A 20,579-nucleotide genomic window follows, 5' to 3' on the forward strand; every position below is an offset into this window, starting at 1 on the left:
CAGAGGGGTAGGATTCACAAAATTTTAAAGACGTGACTCACATGTACTTTAATTCTGACATGAACTAAAATCTGAGAGAGTAATAATAGTGTTTGTGTTTAGAATAGTTAAATAGCAAAACAAGACTTAGAAAAACATGTATTATCGACTTTTCTTATGACCCAATATTATATTCATTGTAGTATATCTGTTATAATTTAGAGAAAGTCAAAGTAAACTGTCTTACAATAAACTAATTTACCTTTCCTGGTGTCTTTAAAATGCATTTAACTTTCTCAATTACACTTGAAACATCCCCAGAATCTTTCAACTTCTTTCTGATATCTTCTTCCAATTCTTCCCACTGAAAAGCACCTGTAAATAATATGTGGGTTTTTCTGTTAAAACAGGAAGAAAAATAAACCTCTTACAGATATCAGTGTTCCTTCATTTTCAGTATTTTCTCTACCAAATAAAAATCTTTATAATTATGCTAAAACATGCTCTTTCCCCTAAATTATTTCTCAAAACCTGAAGTCTTCCCCCTGGAAAGCCACCACCTCTCTATAATAGGAGGTCAGCAAGTAATCCCTGCAATGGCTAGAATGTGAGTTGCCATCACAAGTGACCCAGCACACAAATTATTTAGTTGTCGTGGGTAAGAAGGCAGATGTGGTCTTTTCCACGATTGGATTAAATCACACTACTCACGGCAAACAGTGACTCTCTCTGTTTTAAAGTATTAACTTAAAATGTTAATCAGGTAGAGGAACAGGCAGTAGAACAGAACACATTCAGAAGGTCTTGTGCATTGTCAGCGTTAGATAAGATGTTCGACAGCCAACTCTATAGAACCAACGAAAGAAGGGAGCTGGATAATTTCCTGATGAGCCGCATGACCGCGGCACTGGAGCAAAATCACCCTACCTAGTCTCTCGTCCCCTTGTCTTCACCCCAACCCACTTCTAAGATATTTCTTCCTAGGCTTACTTTACTTCTGTCTCACACTCTGTCAGCCCCTTTTCCTCTGAGTTTTACAAAACTCCTATTCCATGGTCAGCAAAAATTTGCCTTTTCCCCAAGAACTCCTCTCACTTGGCCTGAAGCAGCATCCTATCCAGCCTCCCTGCTCCCTAACGCCATTTGAATCCCCACTGAATCTATCCCATTACTCAATGCTGACAAGTTTCCAAAGGTACAGTTCTGATCATCACATGAGATTACCCCCACCCATCCCACGGCTTATCTAAAGGCCTGATTCCTAAAAATGTAATTCAAAAAGGTGTAGTACGGGCGAGCATAATTGGAAGACCCAGGTTCTGGCTCTATCTCTGACCTTCATTACTAGTGCGACTTTAAGCAAGGCTCTTCACTTCTCTGGCTAACTCAAGATTCTTTCCCATCTGCTCTCAATGTGTTTTTTCTGTTTCCCTAATGTATACAGAACTTTGCCCATGGACAATGGGGAATGGCACAAAATAACCTTTTATAGAATCAATGAGATCGGGCAATAGTAGCCAGCCTGTAGCAACTAGAGCCAAAGCTACTCTGAAGAGTCAGACTGGTAGTCCAGGGAACCTCAGACCTCATTTCAGCAAAGCCCCGCAGTGCTGGACACTCTTGGTATCTTTAATCTTCTCATCTGGCCCTCATGAGGACTACAGTATACCATGAGGAGAGGGCAAGAGGCAAGAAGACCCCTGATTTGAGGCGTTTGCTATCTCTGTGGTGTAAATGCCCAACCACAGCCAGATTCAAGCTACCAATATGGTGTCCCAGAATTGGGAAGAGACACACACAATAGGCACTCACAAGCTAATGCCTGCCAGCTCCAGCACACCACAGCTTCCTCCTTCCTTTGATGGCTCTTTTTCTGACTTCACTGTTAGCTCTCCTTCCTCAAATTCCCAAAGGTGTGCAGTCTAGAAGTCTATGTTTTTGTTTTCATGTTCCTGCACTAATGAGTTTTAACTTTAAGGGCACACACACTTTTTATAATGATAAATTCCTTGGATCATCTCTCCAAAAACTTTTTCATGCATACATAGATATTAAAGCCTATATAAAAATAGCAGGTGCAGTAGAGCCTTTAGAAGCCAATGGACCCCAGATCAAGAATATTTTACTCCATGCCAGGGATTCTCAACTACTGTGCATTACATTTACCTGAAGATCTTTCATAAAATACCATTGGTTGAGGTCTCATTCCCAAACCAATTAAATTAGAATTTTGGAGGCTGGAGCCTACACATCAATTTTAAAAGTCTCCCAGTTAAGTCTAATGTGTCCTGAGTGCTGAGGCTCACTGCTCTTCTCTTCCTTCAGATATTCATCTGGTATCAACACCCAGGATGAGTGGTATGCGGCAAATAGGTGTAAGTATTTTTGATGATCTACACTCATGCATGCCGAAGGAAAACTAGAGGAAAGCACAGACACTGTCTCTCAAAAGTAAAAATACATTAAGCAAAGAACACCTACATAATATCTCTATTCAGAAGTTTATCTGAAGGAAAACAAGAAATAAGACTAAACCCATGGAATTAATAGCAGGTAAATCTCTCCAGGCTACTGATCTGTTTGAGAACAGACACAGAAAGATTCACTAACTTAAAATGAAAGTAAGACTAGTTCATAAGGGTATGCTAATGACTGGCTGTTTTCATAATTATAAATGTCATCTTTGACACTTTTAGGTCCTAATAGAGCAATAACCCTTAGACTAGGATTTTCTTTTTTTTTTTTAATCATGGTAAGAACATTTAACAAGCCATTCTATCCTTTTAACAGAATTTTAAGTGTAATAAAGTATTGTCAACAGGCATGACACTGTACAGTAGATCTCTAGAATTTATTCTTCTTGCATAACTAACTGGAATTTTCTTTAGTCAACTTCTCAGAGCATTTATTTTCTTAGAGTCTTAGAGAGAATGGTATACTCATGCACACTAAGCTGTGTTTTTATGCAGTACAGAAAATAGCATGTCACAGAATAATTCTAAGAGCTGGAGAATACTATGCAAATTCAAGATGAAAGCTCATTTCCACATGTTCATTTACTCTGGCGGCATTTCAATAAATGATGTGAAATTCTAAGGGCCATCTGTGGCAAGAGGAGCTCAAAGCAAAATTCTTGAGGTTCTTACAAATATTTCAGTTCCTAACCATCTAAGATCATGTGAGTCAGGAATTTGCAAGCATAAAACTGTATTAAGTATTGTAAGAATGTCACAATTATATGACATTTAAGGATTACTCCATGAAGACCAGGAAACTGCTGGCCTCACTCTTCACAATACTACTCCTTCAGTGTTAGTTATTAAGTACTTATACATTATGCAGTGTTAGCTGTTATCCAACAGAAAACTAACATGCAAAAACAGACATACTTTTACTGTGTCCATTTACTCAGAAATCTGAATAGGGAAATAAACCGAAGGCTTATATACAGGTGTAATGTGTTGACCAGATTATCAGGCCCTTCCTATAGAAAGAACCCACATGTCCATGGTGACACAATATATACAAAATTTCAAATTCCTAAAGATTATAAGAGGTATGTTAATTTTTTTAAAGTAAGGTATTCTTTGTAATTTGGTTCATTTAAAAAAAAAACAGGAGATAGATTTAGTATGGTTTTTCAGCCCATGTTTGTTCAGGGCAAATATTCCTAAGAATGCCAAGTCATGGACTTCTACCTCTCTGCATTACTAAGCCAGCTGACACAAGTACAAACAGCTTCTGTCCTCAAAGGTTCCCTAATAACCCACAGGCAGACCAGGGTTTCTGTGAGGAAACCATTGCATAACTGGGTCTTAAAACTTGAGCTCAGCTCAAAAGTTTTTAAATGTTCAACAACAAGAAAAACAAACCAAAAAACCCATAAGGCTGGTCTCTTTAATGAACGTAATGAGAAAAAATTGTAGGTTTAAAATTTTTGATTTGATAAAAAAATTTTTTATAAACACTAACTTATTCATAAAGACTAGAGGATAAAATAAAACACCGATAAATGTTTAAACATTTGAGAGTAGGAATCTGCGTTTTTTCTCTTAAATTTTCACAATTTTTCAAAATTGTCTTTACTGTGCAAATGCAGCTTTAATATTTTTTAAAGCTGCTATTATGTAACTTTTGCTTGATTCTGATGTTATACTCTGTAAATACTTAATGAATAATGTATAGGTACCTTCTGAAGCCTTTACTTTCCCTTCTCCTCAACCAGCATTAGGGTGTTTCTGCAGCCCAGGTCAATGGCATATGGCACTGCTCATATCTGACACCACCTCTTATCTGGACCATGACATACAAGGAGAGATCAGAGCAGAAATGCAACAGCTCAGTGTCGGATTAGGAAGCCTGTGCTCTGAACTGGTCAAGGGCTTGTAGCAAAGCAAGCCCCCCTTGCCATCGTGCCCCTCTGCCCTCCAATCGCTATTCCCAGGCTCACTTAGTTTCTACCCAATCACTAAGCATCCACTTTCCCCAACTTCAGGCTAGGGCTACAACAGAGCACTGGCAGTTTGGAAGAGCTCACATCAGTCAGTCTTGTGGCTGACCCCACTTTGACTTTGTGCCCCAAGACTGGTAAGTGGGTTCCTCTCTCGGGCCCCTGGGCTGAGTTCAAGGTCCTTGTCCCTGGGCTGTGGCTGACACCCAGTACTTAAGAGTGGTAGCTGCTTGTGATCCAGAGCATCAGAATCTCTTGGGACACTGTCAGAAAGGCAGATCTCCTGGCCCATCCACGGCCTACTGAAGGAGAACTTAAGCATTAACAAGATCCCCAGCTGACCTGTATTCATGTAAAGGTTTGAAAAGCACTGGTCCAAATGATGGACAAGCTACCACCCCAACCACCTTTTGTCAGAATACTGGCCTTCCTGAGGTTGAGCTCCAGAGTAATGGGCCCTCCTGATTGGACTCCGGTCATGCCTGCTCTAGTCCATCCTCCCACCATGACCAGAGAGATGAGCTTTCTAATACCCAATCTGAGCACACTTAAAATTTTACAACAGCTTCTAGGAACTGGCCTTGCCAGCCTCATTTCCTAACAGCCATTACCTCCCAGCCTATGTTCTAGCCAGAGCAAACTACCTGTGGTTCCCAGAAAAGAGCAGTTACCAAAGATTATGTTTTCCTTAATACAAATTTCCCAATATATTTATTTCAAACAGCATTACAACACATGAAACACTAATGATAATTAACTGACTCTAAGAAAGGGAGCTAGGGGATAAGGAGGACTTCTCTTTTTCCGCTCTTTTTCCATCTTCATGTATTAATTTTGCAATTAAAAAAATCTCTCCTGAGGAGAAAGACAAGCAGGTCCGTCACTGGAGATACATCTAGCTATTTTACTGCTATCATAGGAGAGAGGATATATAACTAACTTCAAAGTGCTCATGTGCTTTTGAAAGTACTCAATGGATATTGTGGGAAACTTGCTGAATAATTCATACTTTCAACAGTAAATTCATTGAAAAGTCAAACATTTGCTTCATAGTTTTCTAAATATACCATTAAAGAGACTTTTCTTTTATTATGTAAACATTTTGGTTTTTCAAAATTAGTCTTAAATTATAAACTGCGAGACTCTAAACATAAAAATCTGTAGTACTAAATAACATCTTTAGTGTGTTTATTCATATGATGATTCATAGCCACTAGAGTATGCTCACTCATTCAGGCAGCACAAGGAACCTGCCATAGTGCAGGCACCGTGGTGATGTGCTCTGTAGAGGTGGATGTTTAAGCCATTTCTAAGCCAATATCCACTAAATAATGGATTCCAGATCTAGCACCACTCTACTCCAATATGTTTTTCAATCCATCTAAATCTGCATCCTGCAACTATACTTTTCAAAACCATTAATTTTTACTTAAACTCACAAAATTACATAATCACAACCCAAATAAAAAAAGTAAAATCTATTTTTAACATCAATAATTTCAACCGAAGGCAACCCCAAACTTTCTTACCTATATGAAATCATATATTTTTTAATTTGCCTACCTTTATAAACTTCTTATCTGGCCCCAGTTCTTAAGTCTAAAAATCTAAAAATGTATTTTCTCCAAACACATTCCAGAGAAGGAGTGACCTCAACCTAATTCTTCATCAGCACATGATTCCAAGTGGAAAAAGAAAATTAAAGAAGAGAGAAGTTCTCAGAACATTTACATTTAGTTTCTTACTTTAAAACTCATTTTACATCCATTCTTTTCCATTCTTATATGCGACACTTAAATGTGGTGCCTTCAATTCATTTGCTAAAATAACTCAGATAAAACTTGTAATAGAATATATAGCTGTTACTGAGGTTTTAAAAGGACAAGAAGAAAAATAAATGATAAGATGAATATTAAAAAGATAAGGGCAAGCAAAACAGAAGGAACAAAATAGCAGTAGATTCATAGACACTGAGAAGGGACTAATGGTAACCAAGGGGAAGGGGTTAAGGCAGAGAGGGGAATAAAAGGGTACAATAATTCACCATCACAAAATAAATTGGTCACAGGGATGGTAGTACAGCATGGACAATAGAGTCAATGATTATCTAACATCTTTCTACGTTGATAGTAACGAGGATTTAATAATATGGGTAACTTGAAACACTTTGAAACAACATAAAATTGTATATCAAGGACATTTTAATTAAAAAAAAAAGATAAGGGCACAGTAAGAAAAGAAAGTAAAGTCTAAAATAGTCATAGCCAAAGCTGATGAGACCTCAGCTTAAATTAACTTCAGATACTATTACCAGTTCCTAAACCTAATGCAATGACCCTGCTAAATGATTTCAATTCCCTCCCAAACCTGAGTCAAATGGAAAAGTGAATAAATAGCTAGGTTTCACAATGCACAATTATTTTCATATACACTTAGAAAATTTCAGTTTTTCAAAGTTAAACTGGACAATAAATTTCTGTACTTTGACATTTTGGGTATTTAAAAAAAAATGAAATACTAACACACCTGCTCAGTAGCAAAAGAAATTATTGGTTTTACAAGTAGATTTAAAAGCAACTAACTTGTAAGGAAGACAGAAAGCATGGATGAATTCCCATACATAAAACAAATACTATTTCATGTATAGTCTTCACTTCAGATGGTAGGAAGAAGGTAAGTGTAAAACTAACCAATACACCTGGGAACCACAGGAACACTTCATTTCAAACTTTTGAAAGAATTTACCAGACCACTTGACAAGATACCTGAATAAATGAAGTGCAGAATGTCCGATAAGCAAGAACAGAAGAGGGCGTCTTTAACAATGACTCGCAATGGTGGGTTGCCTGGAGAATCCTGGCCAGCACCTGGAAATGGAGTATCTCTGTTTATAGCAAAGAGATCCTGGGTGGTTCGGATGATACTGGAATCCTGAATGTCAGTGGGACTCTTCACATTGAAAAGCAGCATGAAGACGTGGCTTACGGCACAAAGAACGATCTTGTGGGCCTCTACAACTTCCTTAAAATCTGGGTTGTAAAATACCACATCCACACACTGACAGCAGAACAGCAAATTATTTAAATCAGAGTTATAATGTGATGCTTCAGCTTTTAAGACAGGCATTTTTTCTGTGTCAAAAAAGAAGATAAAAATTATGAGCTACTCTTCGGGTCTACAAACCCAATCATTTCAGGTTTGTTTTAAATACAACAAACCATATATTTTCGTATTATTAGGTTGAACTGTATGAAATTGCCAATTTAAGCCAGTTTTGACAAATAAAAAAAGAGCAATTCTGTATAGCTACCTAATCATGTATATAAATTATCATATACAAATTATCAGAGATAACACAGACACACAGAAATACTGAACAACATGGGGATTAGGAGCACTGACCCCCACATAGTCAAAAATTCACATATAATTTTGGACTACCCCAGAACAACGACTAATAGCCTACTGTTGGTTTTTTTTTTCTTTTCTTTATTTTAGGAGAGCAAGGTACAGGCTTTTATTTAGAGATAAAGTGAAAGGACAGAGCTTCTGGCTCACGCCAGGAGGGGACAAGAGAGTCCTACTGTTGGTTTTATGATAGTAAATGATAAAATAGACTAGTATACATAGATTTTACACATTCATGAACTATCTAACTTTTTTAGTTCTTTTGATATTTCTAGACTATGTAGTTCATCTGAAAGTTTCTTCAAACTGTTGCTAATCTCCAAAAAATAAAAATCTTCCATGCAGCTCAAAACCGTGTTGTGCAAGGGTCAACTATGTTTACCTTTAATGTTGCAAATAAAAAATATACTAATGCTATAAAGAGCAATAAAATAGTATTTCTCACTATTTGTGTGTCCCAAAATCAAATATTTCTTTGAATACTGAATTTTAGTATGTTGATAGTTATCATTCTTTACTTTCACCTGATAAAGATTCAAAGAAATTACGGAATAAGTTCTGAAGAACATAACTGCACATCTGAAGCTGTTTCCTCTGGGATTGGAAGTGGAGGTGGAGGGCTAAACTGTTAAAATTGCAACTTCTCAAAGCCAGAGCTCAGTCTTGGATTCCATTGTTTGGAACTGTCTTGACCATTTTGATCCTAAAATTAATACTCTTTTCCTCTTAATAAAAAAATACGCTTCCCCAGAACTGGCTTTTTCCCTTCAGCAACTCAGGGAGAATGTTGGTTAGGCTCCCTAATTTTCAAAAAGGATGTAACCTTCTATTTCCTAGTTTGATTATTAAGGATAGAGTAACCCTCAGTCAATTCAAAATATCCACACAGAGGACCACACCCTAGGGACTCATCATAGACCCTAACTATAAAACGTCTCCTGTCAACTTTTCACCTGAGTTAAGGGAAGTGTTATCTGTGAAGGGTTGCAATCATCTAAATCAGTGGAATTCAATCTTTAGCAATGACAATTCTTACTCTAAAATAAAACTCTAACCTATAAGACAGACAAGGACAGGGTACTCTGCCGACTAGGCTCCTCCTGAACTGGACCCCACTTACCCTCCTCTCCACTGCCCAAGGCAGCTTCACAGACCCTTGAAGGCTGAGGACAGTCTGAAAGCCATGTGCCCCACAGCCCAAGATCTGTGCTTAGAACAAGTCAGCACCAGAATGAATGTGTACTGTCCTGGACCCCTGGGTGTTCAGTGTGATACCTAACAGGACACAAGAAACAGACTTCTGACAGCTGAAACTGCACTTGCTGATGGGACAGTTTTGAAGGCCTTGACCACTAGACAGCCCAGTGCCCCAAATGAAGATCCATATGAGAAATTTTAGTGCTAAATGATATGAAATGATTTGCTTCCTCTGAGGAACTTGCATATTGTCTCTTCTTCAATAGTAAGAACTAAGATATAATCTACCTATCTACATTAATTATTTGGCTATTCCCTACCCACCTTCTCATCCAGAAAGCATACAAAGCCTCATTGTTTGCTACATACCCAAACATCTCTGCCTTCCACTTTGCACTCCAGGAAGTTCAAAACCAAGATCATTTATAATCTATATATTTATATGTATTTTTAAACCTGGAATTGACTTCCCATACTAATTTGTATTTTCTTGATTTTTATTTATACTCATTTATTTAACAAATACTTATCAAGTACCTACTTTTTAAAACAATATAACAAACTGATCTGGATAGTTCTATTCTACTATTTCTATTACAAAATTATGGGAAAAATTCTGACAGCCGTTTGTGTAATTTTACTTATTTATTTTTAACTTTACTTTCCTCTACCTTGGTATTGTGAACATTTCCAAGCATTCAAAAAAAGTTTAAAGAACTATACAATCTGTACACATATATCCTTCTCTTAGATTTTGCAGTTATTAACATTTTGTCATTTTTTGCCTTATCTCTGGATAGACAAAGACACACAGACACACACACTTTTGCACATTCATACCTCTGAACCATTTAAAAGTTGTAATCTTCAGGACCCTTCAGCCCTAAATACTCTCACACTCACCACCTAAGAATAAGAATATTCTTCCACTACCATAATAGTATAACCATAATTACTATAATAAAATTAACAATAATTCCATACTATCTAATTTCCAGTCCATATTAAAATTCTATACAATGACCCAAGAAATCTTCTAAATGTTTTTTTTATATCATTAATCTACAATTACTTGAGGAACATTATGTTTACTAGACTTCCCCTATAACCAAGTCCACCCCACATACTCCAATACAGTCTCTGTCCATCAGTGTAGTAAGATGCTATAGAGTCACTACTTGTCTTCTCTGTGTTGCACAGCCCTCCCCGTGCACCCACCTCATTATACACGCTAATCATAATGCCCCCTTTCTTCCCCTCCCCCTTATCCCTCCCTTCCCACCCATCCTCCCCAATCCCTTTCCCTTTGGTAACTGTCAGTCCATTCTTGGGTTCTGTGAGTCTGCTGCTGTTTTGCAACTTCAGCTTTTTTCTTTGTTTTTATACTCCACAGATGAGTGAAATCATTTGGTACTTGTCTTTCTCTGCCTGTCTTATTTCACTGAGCATAATACCCGCTAGATCCATCCATATTGTTGCAAATGGTAGGATTTGTTTTCTTCTTATGGCTGAATAATTTTCCATTGTGTGTATGTAACACATCTTCTTTATCCATTCATCTACTGATGGACACTTAGGTTGCTTCCAATTCTTGGCTATTGTAAATAGTGCTGCGATAAACATAGGGGTGCATCTGTCTTTTTTAAACTGGGCTGCTGCATTCTTAGGGTAAATTCGTAGAAGTGGAATTCCTGGGTCAAATGGTATTTCTATTTTGAGCTTTTTGAGGAACCTCCATACTGCTTACCACAATGGTTGAACTAATTTACATTCCCACCAGCAGTGTAGGACGGTTCCCCTTTCTCCACAACCTTGCCAACACTTGTTGTTGTTTGTCTTTTGGATGGTGGCCATCCTTACTGATGTGAGGTGATATCTCATTGTGGTTTTAATTTGCATTTCTCTGACAACTAGTGATGGGGAGCACCTTTTCATGTGTCTGTTGGCCATATGAATTTCTTCTTGGGAGAACTGTCTGTTCAACTCCTCTGACCATTTTTTATAAATTTTTTATTAAGGTATGATTGATATACACTCTTATGAAGGTTTCAAATGAAAAAACAATGTGGTTACTACATTTACCCATATTATCAAGTCCCCACCCATACCCCAATGCAGTCACTGTCCGTTTCTCTGTGCTACACTGTTCTCCCCGTGATCCCCCACACCATGTGTACTAAACATAATACCTCTCAGTCTCCTTCTCCCTCCCTCCCCAGCCACCCTCCCACACCCCTCCCCTTTGGTAACCACTAGTTCATTCTTAGACTCTCTGAGTCTGCTGCCATTTTGTTACTTCAGTTTTGCTTCATTATTATACTCCACAAATGAGGGAAATCATTTGGCACTTGTCCTTCTCCACCTGGCTTATTTCACTGAGCATAATGTCCTCCAGCTCCATCCATGTTGTTGCAAACAGTAGGATTTGTTCCTTTCATATGGCTGAATAGTATTCCATTGTGTATATGTACCACATCTTCTTTATCCATTCATCTACAGATGGACACTTAGGTTGCTTCCATATCTTGGCTATTGTAGAAAGTGCTGTGATGAACATAGGGGTGCATATGTCTTTTTGAATCTGAGAAGTTGTAGTCTTTGGGTATATTCCAAGAAGTGGGGTTCCAGGGTCAAATGGTATTTCTATTTTTAGTTTTTTGAGGAACCTCCATATTGCTTTCCACAATGGTTGAACCAGCTTACATTCCCACCAGCAGTGTAGGAGGGTTCCCCGTTCTCCACACCCTCGCCAACATTTGTTGTTCTTAGTCTTTTCAATGCTGGGCATCCTTACTGGTGTAAGGTGATATATATAATTTGCATTTTCCTGATGATTAGTGATGTGGAGCATCTTTTCATGTGTCTGTTGGCCATCTGAATTTCTTCTTTGGAGAACTATCTCTTCGTATCCTCTGCCCATTTGTTAATCAGGTTATTTGCCTTTTGGGTGTTGAGGTGTGTAAGTTCTTTATATACTTTGGATGTTAACCCCTTGTTGGATATGTCATTTACAAATGTATTCTCCCATACTGTAGGATGTCTTTTTGTTTTGTTGATGATGTCGTTTGCCATACAAAAACTTATTAGTTTGATGTAGTCCCGTGAGTTCATTTTTGCTTTTGTTACCCTTTCTCGAGGAGATGGGATAAGGAAGAAGTTGCCCATGCTTATTTATATATTCGGGAGATGTTTGCCTATCTTCTCTTCTAAGAGTTTTATGGTTTCATGACTTACATTCAAGTCTTTAATCCATTTCAAGTTTACTTCCTCTGACCATTTTTTAATTGGATTATTTGCTTTTTGTTTGCTGAGGTGCATGCACTCTTTATATATTTTGGATGTCAACCCTTTATTGGATCTGTCATTTATGAATATATTCTCCCATACTGTAGGACGCCTTTTTGTTCTATTGGTGTCCTTTGCTGTACAGAAGCTTTTCAGCTTGATATAGTCCCACTTGTTCATTTTTGCTTTTGTTTCCCTTGCCCGGGGAGATATGTTCATGAAGAAGTCACTCATGTTTATGTCCAAGAGATTTTTGCTTATGTTTTTTTCAAAGAGTTTCATGGTTTCATGACTTACATTCAGGTCTTTGATCCATTTCGAATTTACTTTTCTGTATGGGGTTAGACAATGATCCAGTTTCATTCTCTTACATGTAGCTGTCCAGTTTTGCCAACACCACATGTTGAAGAGGCTGTCATTTCCCCATTGTATGTCCATGGCTCCTTTATTGTATATTCATTCACCATATATGTTTGGGGTAATATCTGGACTCTCTATCCTGTTCCACTGTCTGTGGGTCTGTTCTTGTGCCAGTACCAAATTGTCTTGATTAATGTGGCTTTGTAGTAGAGTTTGAAGTTGGAAAGCGAGATCCCCCCTGCTTTATTCTTCCTTCTCAGGATTGCTTTGGCTATTTGGGGTCTTTCGTGTTCCATATGAATTTTAGAACTATTTGTTCCAGTTAGTTGAAGAATGCTGTTGGTATTTTGATAGGCATTGCATTGAATCTGTATATTGCTTTGGGCAGGATGGCCATTTTGACAATACTAATTCTTCCTAGCCAAGAGCATGGGATGAGTTTTCATCTGTTAGTATCCTCTTTAATTTCTCTTAAGAGTGCCTTGTAGTTTTCAGGGTATAGGTCTTTCACTTCCTTGGTTAGGTTTATTCCTAGGTAGTTTATTCTTTTTGATGCAATTGTGAATGGAATTTTTTTCCTGATTTCTCTTTCTTCTAGTTCATCGTTAGTGTATAGGAAAGCAACAGATTTCCGTGTATTAATTTTGTATCCTGCAACTTTGCTGAATTCAGATATTTGTTCTAGTAGTTTTGGAGTGGAGTCTTTAGGGTATTTTATGCACAGTATCATGTCATCTGAAAATAGTGACAGTTTGACTTCTTCTTTACCAATCTGGATGCCTTGTATTTCTTGGTTTTGTCTGATTGCCATGGCTAGGACCTCCAGTACAACGTGGAATAACAGTGGGGAGGGTGGGCATCCCTGTCTTGTTTCCAATCTTAGTGGAAAGGCTTTCATCTTCTCACTGCTAAGTATGATGTTGGCTGTGGGACTGTCATATATGGCCTTCATTATTTTGAGGTACTTGCCCTCTATATCCATTTTCTTGAGAGTTTTTATCATGAATGGATGTTAAATTTTGTTGAACGTTTTTTTAGCATCTATGGAGATGATCATGTGGTTTTTGTCCTTGATGTGGTGGATGATGTTGATGGATGTTCGAATGTTGTATCATCCTTGCATCTCTGGGATGAATCCCACTTGATCATGGTGTATGATCTTCTTGATATATTTTTGAATTCGGTCTGCTAATATTTTGTTGAGTACTTTTGCATCTATGTTCATCAGGGATATTGGTCTGTAATTTCCTTTTTTGGTGGGGTCTTTGCCTGGTTTTGGTATTAGAGTGATGCTAGCTTCATAGAATGAGTTTGGAAGTATTCCCTCCTCTTCTATTTTTTGGAAAACTTTAAGGAGAATGGGTACTATGTCTTCTCTATATGTCTCCTAAAATTCAGCCGTAAATCCATCTGGCCTGGGATTTAGTTCTTGGGTCGTTTTTTGATTACCAATTTAATTTTGTTGCTGGTAATTGGTCTATTTAGATTTTCTGTTTCTTCCTTGGTCAGTCTTGGAAGGTTGTATTTTTCTAGGAAGTTGTCCATTTCTTCTAGGTTTTCCAGTTTGTTAGCATATAGATTCTCATAATATTCTCTAATAATTCTCTGTATTTCTGTGGGATCTGTCATGATTTTTCCTTTCTCATTTCTGATTCTGTTTATGTGTGTAGGTTCTCTTTTTCTCTTAATAAGTCTGGCTAGGGGCTTATCTATTTTGTTTATTTTCTTAAAGAACCAGTTCTTGGTTTCATTGATTTTTTTCTATTGTTTTATTCTTCTCAATTTTATTTATTTCTTCTCTGATTTTTATTATGTCCCTTCTTCTGCTGCCTTTGGGCCTCATTTGGTCTTTTTCCAATCTCAATAATTGTGACTTTTGAATATTCATTTGGGATTGTTCTTCCTTCTTTAAATATGCCTGGATTGCTATATACTTTCCTCTTGGAACTGCCTTTGCTACATCCCACAGAAGTTGGGGCTTTGTGCTGTTGTTGTCATTTGTCTCCATATATTGCTTGACCTCTATTTTAATCTGCTCATTGATCCACTGATTATTTAGGAGCATGCTGTTAAGCCTCCATGTGTTTGTGAGCCTTTTTGTTTTCTTTGTACAATTTATTTCTAGTTTTATACCTTTGTGGTCTGAGAAGTTCGTTGGCAGAATTTCAATCTTTTTGAATTTACTGAGGCTCTTTTTGTGGCTCAGTATTTGGTCTATTCTGGAAAATGTTCCATATGCACTTGAGAAGAATGTGTATCCTACTGCTTTTGGGTGTAGAGTTCTGCAGATGTCTATTAGGTCCATCTGTTCTAGTGTGTTGTTCAGTGCCACTGTGTCCTTACTTATTTTCTGTCTGGTGAATCTCTCCTTTGAAGTGAGTGGTGTGTTGAAGTTTCCTAGAACAAATGCATTGCATTCTATTTCCTCCTTTAATTCTGTTAGTATTTCTTTCACATATGTTGGTGCTCCTGTATTGGGTGCATATATATTTATAATGGTTATATCCTCTTGTTGGACTGACCCCTTTATCATTATGTAATGTCCTTCCTTATCTCTTGTGACTTTCTTTGTTTTGAAGTCTATTTTGTCTGATACAAGTACTGCAACAGATGCTTTTTTCTCCCTGTTGTTTGCATGAAATATCTTTTTTCATCCCTTAACTTTTAGTCTGTGTGTGTCTTTGGATTTGAGGTGAGTCTCTTGTAAGCAGCATATGGATGGGTCTTGCTTTTTTATCCATTCTATTACTGTGTCTTTTGATTGGTACATCAGTCCATTAAAATTAGGGTGATTATTGAAAGATATGTACTTATTGCCATTGCAGGCTTTAGATTTATGGTTACCAAAGGTTCAAGGGTAGCTTCTTTACTATCTAATCATCTAACTTAACTCACTTATTAAGCTATTATAAATACAGTCTAATGATTCTTTATTTCTCTCCCTTCTTATTCTTCCTCCTCCATTCTTTATATGTTAGGTGTTTTAATCTGTACTCTTTTGTGTTTCCTTTGACTGCTTTTGTGCATAGTTGGTTTTATTTTTTGCCTTTCGTTAGTATTTGGTTGGTCTGCTTTCTTTGCTGTGATTTTATTTTCTCTGGTGACATCTATTTAACCTTAGGATTGCTTCCATCTAGAGCAGTCCCTTTAAAATATCCTGTAGAAGTGGTTTGTGCGAGGCAAATTCCTTTAACTTGTGCTTGTCTGGAAATTGTTTAATCCCTCCTTCATATTTAAATGATAATCGTGCTGGATACAGTATTCTTGATTCAAGGTCCTTCTGTTTCATTACATTACATTCTCTTCTGGCCTGTAAGGTTTCTGTTGATGATAGCCTGATGGGTTTTCCTTTGTACGTGACCTTTTTTCTCTCTCTGCTGCCTTTAGTACTCTGTCTTTGTCTTTGATCTTTGCCATATTAATTATTATATGTCTTGGTGTTGTCCTCCTTGGGTCCCTTGTGTTGGGAGATCTGTGGGCTTCCATGGTCTGAGAGACTATTTTCTCCCCCAGTTTGGGGAAGTTATCAGCAATTATTTCTTCAAAGACACTTTCTATCCCTTTCTCTCTCTCTTCTTCTGGTGCCCCTATAATTGGAATATTGTTCCATTTGGATTGGTCACACAGTTCTCTTAATATTCTTTCATTCCTGGAGATCTTTTTATCTCTCTCTGCCTCAGCTTCTCTGTATTCCTGTTCTCTGATTTCTATTCCATTAACAGCCTCTTGCACCTCATCCAGTCTTCTCTGAAGTCCTTCCAGAGATTGTTTTATTTCTGTATTCTCCCTCCCAACTTGATCCTTTAGCTCTTGCATATTTCTCTGCAGGTCCATCAGCATGGTTATGACCTTTATTTTGAATTATTTTTCAGCAAGATTGGTTAAATCTATCTCCCCAGGCCCTCTCTCAGGGGTTGTCTGTGTGATTCTGGACTGGACCAAATTCTTCTGCCTTTTCATAGTGATAGAGGTAGTCGTAGGCAGGTAGCGCTTGTGTTAGCTGGGAGAACAAAGTCTCTTCCTGCTTGGTGGTCACCTTGCCCTTCTCCACTGCCGGTGCCAGTTACCCACCCACTGGGAGCAGGCTCCAGGTTAAACCCCCAAGCCATGGTGGGCGGGGCAGCCTAGAGCCCTGCTGTGAGAGTAAGGTGTGCCTGGTGTGCTCTCCTGCAAGAACAGCACCCCTTCATGCCTTTCCCCGGCTTCCTCTGCCTGCACCAGGCAGCGTTGGTGGCAGCTTTTGGATCTGGCCTGGATGGCTGCATGCTGGGACGAGACTCTGGGCAGCTGCTGTGGGCGTGGCTGCTCCCAGGCTGCTCTCCCAGGGCCACGCAGGAGTGAGAATGAACGGCAGGCTGTTTATAGCCATGAGGGGCTTCAGAGCTGCGTTACCACCCAGGGGGTTAGGGTGCCTGAAGTTCCCTGGGATTCCCAGCTGTTAGGCTGAGTGTGCTGGGATGATTCCATCCAGCTGTGAAGTCCCTGTCCCTTTAAGACTTTCAAAAAGCACTCACTTTTCTTTTGTCCCAGGGGCGCCAGCTGCGGGGACCCGCTCACAGATTTTTACTTTTCTGTTTCCCTAATATCCAGCACACCATGCAATGTGTGTCTGCACTCCCAGTGCGGATTACTAGGGCTGGGTGTTTAGCAGTCCTGGGCTTCCACTCACTCCCCACTCTGACTCCTTTTCTCCCACCAGGAGCTGGGGTGGGGAGAGCGTTCGCATCCCGCTGGGTCACAGCTTGTATCTTACCCCCTTCATAAGAAGCTGTGTTCTCACAGATGTAGATGTAGCCTGGCTATTGTACTGTATCCTCTGGTCTCTCTGTTAGGTGTAGTTTTATTTGTTGTATTTTCAAAAGTATACATGGTTTGGGGAGGAGATTTCCACTGCACTATTCACACCACCATCTTCCCAAAATCCCCCTAGATGTTTTTTTTGAACCAGTATCCAATCAAGATTCATGTACTGTATTTGGTTATACCTCAATCGATTTCAATTCAGAACAGCTCTCCAGCACACACACTACTTCTTAAATAATCTGTAAGCCCCAGTTTTTAAGACAGTATTCCTCAAAATGTGGCCCAACCACCACCTGCTTTGGAATCACCTGAGAAACTTATTTGAAAAGTACCTGCTGGGTCCCTTCCCAGGATTACTGAGTAAGCATGTCATATGAGTCCTGAACATACTCAAATTTGAGAAAATTTCTCTAAGACTTACAAAATGATCTATAATAAATATCAATTGAATGTCTAGATATTGGTTAATAAAAGCACCTGGTTGTTCAAGCTGAGGTGGTCTAATTCCATGAAACGAGTTGCTCATTTTCCTTTTCTTCATTTTTTCACTTGTCTTCTGATTTAAGGCTTGAATCATAAAATACTCCAACTAAAACATGAATCAAATTTTAGTTAAAGCACCCACAAAACTGTATCTAACATGATTACTTGTACCCCAAATCACATTTGCCAAATGTTTTTAATGCCATTACCACCTATGTGTAAGCTTTAGCAAACACTTTCAAACAACTTTTTATTTTTAAAAAATGTATCAAGTAGAACAGATTGTGCCTTGTCTAAACATACATACATAAACTATCCATTCAAGACAGAACTATTTATTCTCTTGAATAATCAAAATGCCAAGCAGTACTACCATGTGACTGTCAATAACCATCTCGTGGGCAGCCAGAGCAGTTAATACTAGAGAAATTCTGGGCAGGAACAGCTCTGGTTCTATGTCACAGTTGTTTATATCATCTAGGGAAGTACACATGTGCTTTTTTTTTTCTCTTGAATAAATTACTTTGAAATACATCCTTTATGTTATAAATTAAAAATCTGAACTGCATGCAGTTACACAGCTCTAGCGCTATGCCTTAAATTGTGAGGCTGGGGCAAAATATAAATGGAGGTCCACATACCACATACCCAAACATTTAAACACTGTAAATCAAGAAAACAAACTATTATGTAAAAGACATTCTATCCTCCTGCTTTGACAAATAGGTCATCATAAAGGCTGGAAGGCCTGGTTCAGATTTAAGTTCTCAAAGACTCCTTGAAGCAAAGGGAGGGCTGGCTCCTAACTCCTCGGCCTCAAGACCACCCCTTCTCTTCTCACTCCCTGCTCCATCCCATGCCTGGAAGAGCTTTGTGCATACAAGTAGATGTCCATGCCTGCAGATCCAAGCTCCATCCACTCTCCTCTCCCCCATTTCTCATAAGCAGTCACTCTTCAGCTATCTCTCAGACCTAGGGGTGCACATACCAGCAACATGGTCTGCCTTCAGGAGGATGGACCCAGGAGAGAGGCCTGCAGAGGCCTGGAAAACAGTCTCAGGGCCAGCTGGTCAGAGAATTCTGGAGCCTGAGTTTTGGTCACAGATCAGTTCAATAGAAATTTCTGTTCTGTGTTGATGGTAATGTTTTGTAATGTCTGTGCTATTCAATATAGCATGCAGCCACATGTAGCTACTCAGCACCTGAAATGTGGCTAGTGTGCCTAAGGAACTGAACTTCTTCTAAAAAATTATTTAAATATAAACAACCACATATGGCTAGTGGCTACCAAATGAATGGTGCAAGTCTAGAAGGTGCTACTAGCTCCAGGGGGGACATACACCTGGCTCCATCAATGCATGCTCATTGGGGAGGGGTCCACTGTATGTGGGCCAGATGGGGCTCTCTGAAGCTTGGGGGAATGTGCCCCTCTCTCCCAAGTCTTCATCCCTGACTCTTAAACACAAGATTTTAAATGCTGCTTTCACCCTGACATTATCATCTCCACCCATATTCTTGCAAATGCGATTGTTTCTTACACTCAAGATCTCAGTTTTACTTTATGAGTCTGAAAGGGATCGTTTTGGTCTTATTTTCATATTCTCATCAAGTCTTGAGTTTAGGAAAAAGAAATTCTCATGTCTTTACTCCACCCTTGACCACAAGTTCAATCCTCATCATGCCTCCGACTCTTAACTGCAACACTAGGTATTAAGAACAAAGAGAAACAAGGGGTGGGGGAGAATAAGAGAAAAAGAAGAGAAAGTGGGAGATGGGAGGTAAAAAGACTGATTCTGTGAATTTCAGGCCCAGAAACAAGGAGACTTAAGGCCCCAAAGAGAACCAGCCTCCTCCTCTCCAACAAATAAAACCAAACTATCTATCCTCCAGCTCCCTAGGTATTTCAGGGAAATTCAAGATTCTTAGATCAAATTAAGATTTTTTTTAAACCACTACAATATAGTATGCTTGTCAGGAAAATTAGATTTCACCCCTCTCTACCTTCCTACCCACTGCATTATCACTATAAATAAATAAAACACAAGTTTCTTACCATCATTGATAATATCAATACTGTGAGTATATCTTCCTTAATTATTATTGTTTCTATTGCTATATTACTGTTTCTTTATAATACTGAGTGAATAATACTTACACTGGATAGCAGAACCATTTATATTTGGTTCTTATCTGGAATTTAACTCCAGAACAAATGAAATTTCTAGAGTTATCCACAGAAATCTCAACATTTCAGATGAACCTACATAATGAATATTCTGGCATACTGGGGAGAGTATGTGATAAAATGCTAGGGGACTGATGGAGAAGTCCAAAGTGCTCCTACTTAATGTAGAGTCTCCTTTGGTTTAAACCACTCATCGATGTGTACCACGTTTGTCTCCTGAGAGGAGTCACTTAAAGGGGTAGAAAAACAGCTCCAGAGTTAATACTTACAACTCCATACTAATTGCCAAGGACTGTGCAGTCCTAATATTGTAGGTTAGGTGCTGTGGATGGGCCTCAAAATGCATGCAGGACCCAATAAATGTCAATACAACAGAGCAAGCAAACTCTGGCTCCCCACATATCCAAAAGAAACTATTTGTATTAGTTT

The 20,579-nt window shown here is 38.6% G+C and overlaps 1 protein-coding gene across 3 annotated transcripts in view; it reads right to left on the minus strand.

The window, feature by feature from the left end:
• The window catches only part of RHOBTB3 (Rho related BTB domain containing 3), a 57,624-nt gene that overhangs the window by 20,720 nt on the left and 16,325 nt on the right, over nt 1-20,579 (minus strand). For 2 of the 3 annotated variants that reach the window (XM_037012026.2, XM_017669544.3), the window contains exons 5-7: nt 17,960-18,071; nt 7,195-7,560; nt 242-354 (exon numbers count right to left, since the gene is read on the minus strand). In XM_037012026.2, coding sequence (XP_036867921.1) covers nt 242-354; nt 7,195-7,560; nt 17,960-18,071 — 591 coding nt within the window. The remainder of the gene's footprint in view (nt 1-241; nt 355-7,194; nt 7,561-17,959; nt 18,072-20,579) is intronic. The other variant, XM_037012027.2, reaches the window with a different exon arrangement.

The sequence above is a fragment of the Manis javanica genome, chromosome 1, assembly GCF_040802235.1.
Source record: "Manis javanica isolate MJ-LG chromosome 1, MJ_LKY, whole genome shotgun sequence".
Lineage (NCBI taxonomy): Eukaryota > Metazoa > Chordata > Mammalia > Pholidota > Manidae > Manis > Manis javanica.